The sequence below is a fragment of the Cryptomeria japonica genome, chromosome 10 (assembly GCF_030272615.1).
Source record: "Cryptomeria japonica chromosome 10, Sugi_1.0, whole genome shotgun sequence".
Taxonomy (NCBI): Eukaryota; Viridiplantae; Streptophyta; class Pinopsida; order Cupressales; family Cupressaceae; genus Cryptomeria; species Cryptomeria japonica.
In genome coordinates this window covers 819063216-819071731 of record NC_081414.1, presented here as the reverse complement: position 1 = coordinate 819071731, position 8516 = coordinate 819063216, and the positions used below count along the sequence as shown (strand labels likewise).

The 8516-nt window shown below is 29.6% G+C and overlaps 1 protein-coding gene across 2 annotated transcripts; it reads left to right on the top strand.

The window, feature by feature from the left end:
• The first annotated feature begins 615 nt into the window (after positions 1 to 615).
• LOC131036264 (axial regulator YABBY 5) lies at positions 616 to 7792 on the top strand. 2 transcript variants are annotated; one of them, XM_057968126.2, is made up of 7 exons: positions 616 to 853; positions 1358 to 1501; positions 1745 to 1832; positions 1934 to 1982; positions 2398 to 2473; positions 2574 to 2640; positions 3920 to 4158. In XM_057968126.2, exons 1-6 carry the CDS (start codon positions 794 to 796, stop codon positions 2631 to 2633), a joined length of 477 nt encoding a protein of 158 aa, XP_057824109.1. In that variant the 5' UTR covers positions 616 to 793; the 3' UTR covers positions 2634 to 2640; positions 3920 to 4158. The 2 variants fall into 2 exon arrangements, with proteins under 2 accessions (XP_057824109.1, XP_057824100.1); XM_057968117.2 differs by lacking the exon at positions 3920 to 4158 and adding an exon at positions 7757 to 7792 and having other exon boundaries at positions 617 to 853.
• The last annotated feature ends 724 nt before the right edge of the window (positions 7793 to 8516 follow it).

Below are 8516 nucleotides of genomic sequence, written 5' to 3'. Positions count from 1 at the left end.
TGCCTTTTTGTGACCAGTTTTTTCTTTTTCTAGTACTGAAGATTGATTTGTTAATCTTGTTTATTTTTCCATTATGATGATTCATATGTCGATGTATTTTTCAAACTTCCAAATACTTGAAATGATCAATCTATTATTAACACACCTGATAGAATTGAGAGTTATGAAACCCTCAAGAAGAAGAATTTCTTAATAGATCCATTCCAACAACTATGATCAATACATAATTAAAAAAAAGCTCCTTATAAAGAAATTTGAGTCCTTTCAAAATACTTTTACTTAATCAAAATCAAATACTTGCTTGCTTAATCAAGATCAAAAACTATGATCAATACATACATATAGGTCTAAGTAAAAACTAAATAAGTGCTTTCAAATATTAATAGACGTCACAAAATGATCCACGTTGGGTTTAGAAAGGGACAGCACATTAGGTATAGCTTTAGTGTGAAAGAGACTTTGCTTGCGATGTCCACCTGACTGCTACGAAAACTCCATAAATTTTTGCAGGTGACTTTTGTAGTGACAACAACAATTCAATGCCAATTCCGTATGATGGTAAGCTGTCTCTTTCAAACGACCATAACCAGATAAACATCTTCTAGTGTTCTCATAACACAATAGTTGCCTTTCCCTTTAACAATGATGCCCATTTGCCTACTCTTCAACAAGGCTTCTTCTTCTTTCCTATCTCCCTATAGCCCTTTCTGCAAAAAATAGACCTTCAGATCTCCCATCGTTTACTACAAGGGCATAGAAAAACAAATTGGAAACAAGTAGCTGCTCAAGGATCATGTCTGAATCGAATCACTTATGTTACGTTCGTTGCGATAGTTGCACTGCTGTTATGGGGGTAAAATACTGTTAAATCAAAGGAAATAACCCTTAAATTTTGCAATAGATTATTTGTGATTGAATTCAGATCTAGGGATGTTGGGTGTGTCTTATGCCATAGGAGAAACAATATACTGGTATATTTAAACCTTTAGATCTGTGGCTAATATAATTGGGTATTTGTATTTACAAATTCTTTTCATTTATGGAGGTTTGAACAATATGTAATGTTTCTTTAACTTTTTCTTAGAATTAGGGTTTGAGTCTTTTCAAAATTTATCCTTATCTAATCGAAAACATTATGAAAAATCTTGTATATAGATCTATATATATTTTATTGTAACTTTGCTATTCTGTTTGATAGATATATTCGATTATTGACAGTTTTATATGCTAATGGATATGATGTAATTGCAGTAAAGCTTCTTATTCCATTAATGGCAAAGGTTGTCCATTTTTTCATAACAGATCAAAACAGATTTCGTAGTGCTAGTGGATTAATTAGAACACAAATTGTAATCAGGTGAACCTTCCCTGTGAGAATCTATTCAATGCGATGACAATACAGTGTGGGCATTGCACTTGCCTCTTGTGGGTTAATGCGAAAGCTTCCCCTCTCACTTTGGGCCAGACTTCCACTTCCAATACCAAACTACTTCTAAACAAGGTACAAAACATGAAAATATTTTAAGATTCTGCTTTTTTTCAACAACTATGGTTTCTATTCAGTTTTAAAATTGATTGTGTGTTTTTTGTATCAACGTTTTGAATCATACTGTGAACAATCATCAAAATGATAGAAAACTCTAAAAATAGGAAAAAATCTCTTTCAAAAAAAATTAATATTATATTGGTTTGTATGATTCTCTCCAAAAATGTTTCATTATAAATGGTTTTATCATCGAATCAGAACTTCAACTACTCTGAAATTGGCAATCATGAGGTGATCTCTTCAGACAGCGACAGTAAAAGAGAATCAACTACGAGTACCTGCAAAGGTTGGTAAAGCAGTAATTCAAATATATAAGAATAACATAGTTTATAGGATTTTCCCATGCTAAGTTATAAGAGTTATGGTTTTGTTTTGTTTGTTATGCAGTTCCAGAGAAAAGACAACGGGAGCCATCTGTTTATAATCGCTTCATCAAGTAATTTTTGTAATGATTTTTAGTAAAATCAAATGATTTCATAATGCTATTGTTTTTTATGGAGATTCAGATCTGCCAGCTGTCAGCTCAGTAAGAGCATGAAGTCCGTGAGCTGCCAACCCAACGAGAGCCTGTACTAAGTAGTTTATGCTACCCGATAAAATCTATCATAAAAAGTGACAAGACAATATCATGATTTTGTTGTTTTTATTAGATAAGAAAAAAATCAAGAATTCTATTTTTTTTAAAACTACCCTAGAATAAAACAATGTTGTTTTTTATTCATTTATCAAGAATTCTGAACTTTTAAAAAACTACCATAGAATAAGACAAGACAATAACATAATGTTGTGGCTTAGTACTGACACAATTTTCTTAATCTGAATGAAGAACTCTTCTTGTAATGATTTTGCAGAGAGGAGATTCAGAGGATTAAAGCTGCCAATCCTGATATAAGTCACAAGAAAGCTTTCAGCACAGCTTCCAAAAATGTGAGCTCAACACACTAACATAAAGATAGCCCTGCTAGTCTTGGTTCAAAAAAGATTGATAACTTATTTCTCATAACCTTCCCTTCTTTTATCTTATCAGTGGGCTCTTGTTCCTTACATGCACTTTGACCTCTCTCAGGATGGCAACAAACAAGCTTGAATGCAAGGTATTTCTTCTTTAAATATCTTCAGTTGTTTTTTATTCAAGCAGGCCACCTGTGGCATACCTTACAATCATTTTCAAGATTTCAGTATATAATGATTTTATATTAAGTTTATATAATATATAGCAACGTTTCCAGTGAATCCGCTTTTCTATTTAAAAGAGAATAATAGTACATATATTCGAAAAAGAGTGGGTGAATATAAAATCATCGTGATAGCGATCTGTTAATCAATCACAATCGTTTATTGCAAAATCGACAGTGTAAAACGCGACTAACGCGAGTACGTTCACTTGTCTATTCACCTAAGGATTGGTCTGCCTTCCATTTATTTCTAATAAAAACTCTTAATATAAGAAATCCTTACAAAAATAGTCAGCTGTTTATTTGTGTAAGTGTTTTTTAATTGTTTTGTTGTGTTTGATATTATTTCAAGCTGTGTTCGTTTTCTATCACGTCTCATTTTTTGTTTAAAGTAATAATGGATATAAAATCAGAACAACATTTTAAGTAAGCACTATTATTTTTAAAAACCTACAGATTGTTTTCAAAGTGATAAAAGATGGCCCGCCATCCATTTATTTCTAATAGAAATTCTTCATATAAGAAATCCTTACAAAAATAGTCAATTGTTTATTTGTGTGTGAAAGTGTTTTTTAATTGCTTTGTTGAGTTTGGTTTTATTTCAACTTTGAAGTTGTGTTTGTTTTTTCATCAATCATCCCATTTTTTTAATAAATAATAATGGATATAAAATCACACTATATATATATAGAGCAACATTTTAAGTAAGCACTATTATTTAGAAAATATAAATTGGCAGCCCACCAACTACCCACTGTTTTCATAGTGACAAAAAATGGGCTACACTCAATCAGATAGCATGCTTTCCATTTATTACTACTATAAAATCTTAATATAAGAAATTCTCATGAAACATGGGTCAATGAGTTTGATTCGAAGCTACTACATAGTTGAATCTTGATAGCAATATCATAATTTGACTTGATGTGATCAGTAAGAAATCTTTACAAAAATAGTCCATAATTTATTTGTGTGTAAAAGTGTTTTTTTATGTTGTTTTGATTTGTTTGGGTTTGATTTTATTTGAACTTTGAAGATCAATATTATAAATATTGTAAATAACTTCACAACTCAAGATGAAGAACCATGTTTATTATAAATATGTTTTATTCCTTGTTTCAATCTTAGTCTTGCAAGAATATTGTGTTTGCTTACCACTTATTTGTATAGTTTTGAGGTTATCAATGTTTATGTGCAGGGGGAAAGGATGCGTTTACTTGAACAAAATGTATTTAATAGGCTGGTTGCTATATTTATATTGGTGGCTTTGACCAGCCTCCTCAAACACTTTGAATCAAAATCCCTATTCTTGCATGAATTGTGGAAGATAGTTAAAAGACTTTCAAAAGAAACTTGTAGTTTTTGTTTTATGAGGTCATTTTCATTGCTGGATAATCAAATTTTCAAATTTGAATTTATGAGACATATGTTGATAGATTGACTTGTTAAATGGGCCAATATGAAGTTTTGTGAACCTTGAGTGATTTTTGAGTTGAAGCCTTTGATATTTGCTCTCTCCTCCATTTCCAAAGTAATTTAGTTGTTCCTTTATCAAGTTTCACACTAGGTTCTAATGGATCTATATTTTTATTACATAGGTATAACATATAATTTCATTACGATATATTGAAATTTTTATATTCATTTGAATTATTTTTTATTTTTAGGTTTATTTTGATGTAATAGTTTTATTTAATTGTGTATTAATAAACATTATATTCTTATGTAAAGTTTAGTTTATTCTTTTAATCATTTTCTATTTTTATTCACATCATATTATTTTATTTATATATTATTATCTATAATATGCATTCGTGCAAATATTTTCATACATCCACTTATCACTTTAATATCCTCACTTTCATGCCTTACATCAAGTCCATTGTTTGAAGGACTAGTCCATACCATACAAAGTTGACTCCAAGAAATCAAAATTCAAATTTTGCTAGCTCTATCCTATTCCACTAGTCATTATGAACTAACTTCATACACATTCAAGTATAATTAATTACTATATCTTCATATTTAAATGCATTTAATGTGTAGTAATTCCCAAGTGATTCATACTAAGATTCATATTCTTTGTGAAGAGAGTCATTCTAGAAACACTTCAATCTGAAGCATAAAGAACCCTAATTCTCCATCAAATCACTCTACAACATTTGCATGACTAAAGATTTTTTTTTTCAATCATTTTCACGGTGAGAAAAATACTCCGATCATAGGGGTTGAATTAAGGGAACAAGACCCTTGTGATCTAGGAATCTTTTCTAGATATTTTAAATGTTGCTCATATTTGCAATCAAGTAGACATCAAGCATCAATAAATCATGTCATATAAGTACACTATTAGTTAGTTCAAATCCCCACATTACATGTTAGATCTATGTAGAATGTTAGGCTAACAACACTCAAGATTCATGTCATAGAGCACATGATCAATCCACCAAATTTGAAGACCAACACAATTGAATCTTTTTATTTCCAACAAATAAAAGATTATTTATTCTAAGTTAGAATTCAAATCATATGATGAAACTCATAGAAAACTATCTATGAGCCACTTAGACCAACTAAGTACATTTATTTCTATGATTTATATATTTCAGTTTTGTTACATGATCTATCCAAATTCTAAATTAGGTTAATTGAATGTATAACTAGCAATTATATCCTCATATCTAAATGTAATTAATGTACATTAATTCCCAAACAATTCATATTAATATTTATATGTTTTGTGAAGATAATCATTCTAGTAACACTTCAATTTGAAGCATTAAAAGAATATAATCCTCCATTAAATCACTTTTCAATGCTTGCATAACTAAAGAGTTTTTCCTTCAACCATTTCCACGATGATAAATAAAATTCAATGATAGAGGCCAACCCAAGGGAACATGACCCTTGTGATCTAGGAATATCTTCTAGATATTCTACTACTAATGCACTTGAGTAAACATCGGGAACCAATAAATCATGTCATGCAACTACACCATTAATTAGTTCAAACCCACACATTATATGCTAGATCCATGTAGAATGTTAAATTGACAACTCTCAAGATTCATCTTGTAGTACACATGATCAATCCACCAACTTTTAGGACCACACAATTCAATTTTTATTTTCTTTTACATCCAACAAAAAAGATTTTTTATTTTAAGTTACAATTCAAATAATATTATAAAAGAAGTAGACATGTATCGGCCACTAGGACCAACTAGTGCATTTATTTATATAAATTAATATTTTTTATTTTTTTACATAATCTATCCACATTCTAAATTAGGTTAATTGAATGTCTTATGGGTAAAATCTAAATTTAATGAAGAGGTCCAATTATTTATTTATAATTTTGATAAACCCATCTACTTTTATATCCAATAGGTTTTGGCACTATACCTTCACTAATCACAAGGTTTCCAAATCTATCATAATTATGATATTATCATTCATTAAAAATAAAAAATAAGGTATGGATTAATTTTTGTTCACATATGAATATTGTACTTTGACTAGGGTTTGGGTATACATATAGTGATAGACATATTGCATACTACCCTCTAACCATTGGATAATCAACATGCTTCTAGATTTTCTCCTTAGTTGATATAAAGGCATATATTTCAAATTTGACATTTTCCTATCTTTAATAACATATGATCAACCCATCCTTGATATACACTTGACTTTCTACACTATGAACATGAATTATTTTTTCTTTGGAAGTTCCATTTTATGATCTATTAATTTTTTTTTTCGTTGTTGTTTAGTACTCATTCTCTCATCTTAGTTGTTCTTAAGTAACGTCCTCATGAGTTCCATGACGATACATGCATTGTAACTATCTACCTAGTATTTATTCATCATGCATTAGCTATGAATCTAGTATCATAGTTATTGACACACCTCCCTCACCTATGCTAGACATTATTATGCAACTTGATGATATACATCATACATATCATATTCACCTTATGTCCATGTATTTATCTATTTTATATTTATTATTAATTGTATACATCCTTATGACTATAAGTATGACACATTTTCATCATATTTATATTATGGTCCCTTGTGTTATATTTGCATGGATTATCTTCACCTACATGTGATGATAATGCACCTTCACCCTAACTATTGATATAATTTTTTATTTTGGGTTATTTGTCTATGATGATTATCCTAGTGATGAGATTTGTGATGATTGTTCTTATTTTATTACTATTGATATATCTTTCTCACTTTCATTTGATCTTACGGGTTAGTGCAAGAAGTTGAGTCCACTTTTTGGCCAAAAAGTGGAAGTGTTTTCCCTGATTTTCAAATTTTGCCATATTTGAGCTGAAAATTTGAAGCACTTAGAGATTGAATCTTGAAAAAAGTTCAGAATATAAAATATAGAACTTGGAGTGTAGCTTTCAAATATGTAATTTATTTTAATACCCACATAATATAAATTTACTTTCAAAAGGGATTTCTAAAAACCACTTTTTAAAAATGCTTGTGTATGGCCCACACTATTTGACACAAATAAAAGTTTTTTTTTCAAACCCTCTTGGGAAATGATTTTAACACACTAAATATTGATGAGTATATTTTTTTGTTTTGTTTTTTTTAATATTTTATTTTTTTATTAATTTTTTATTGGCCCTAATTGTCGTTTTAAAAATGCGTCGTGTACAACCCACATAATTTGACCTAAACTTATCATTTTTTCAAAAAAAAATTCAATGGAAAAGAATTATATGTAGATTGATGACATAATTTTTTTTGTCAAAAAACATTAAAATAAAAAGTTATTAAATAAACAAAATCAATCAATATTTCAAGTTTATGAACTAGATTGAGTATAAATTATTTGAAAAATAGAGAAAATAATCAAAAAAATTTTAAAAATACATATTCAGAATTTACATAGTGTAATCTGAAATGGGTTTTAATTTTGTCAAAAAATTCTCTGATAATAGGCATGAAAATTTGGTAGAAGTCAATAATTGAGCATGTCATTGATACAAGCTTGAACTTGCAGGTCAAAGTCTAAGGTTTGGGCATTCCATGCTCTTCCCGAACCTAAACCTGATGCACATGGTGGATTTGTTTTTGAAATTTCAAATAACAGGGGCCCGTTCTATAACGGGGCCTCTTTATTTAAATATATTGGGTTCCCATCATATAAAGTGCAAAAATGACTTTGTAGGGATTTAACAAAAAAAATACTTTTACAAAACGGGGCCCCATTTTATGAATTTTTGGCTCGGCAGCCCGAAGCATAACAAGTTCCCATTTTCTATAAAATGGGGCCCCATTCCTAGTGGGACGTTTCCCAATGCACACAATTCCTCCTAAGTGGGACTCATCTTTGTGCATTTACCCTTACTACTCCTATATAGCTCATCATGATCCATATTCTTTATCTTGTGGATCATAATTTATCCAGTATTTGTTTGGTGATGATTATAGTGATACTTATTTATATTTCTATGATGAAGCTAGTGGATTTATCTTAAATGATTTTATGATTTACAACATGAACATCCTCTTAATAGACCCATAATATATCAATTTAGTGGAAAGTTGAAAATAAAAATTACATGTTTAAGTGTTCTTATTTTCATATGATGATTTTTAATTGATGTACATTTCATTGGTAATAATTTTATTGATAGAGCTACGTGATGATTTACCTCATGCCATGATTCTTTTACACACCTCCATGTTTTGTCACGTGATTTCATATATCACTTTACTATGGTCCATAAAGAATGTTTTAATCATGTTGTTCACTCTTT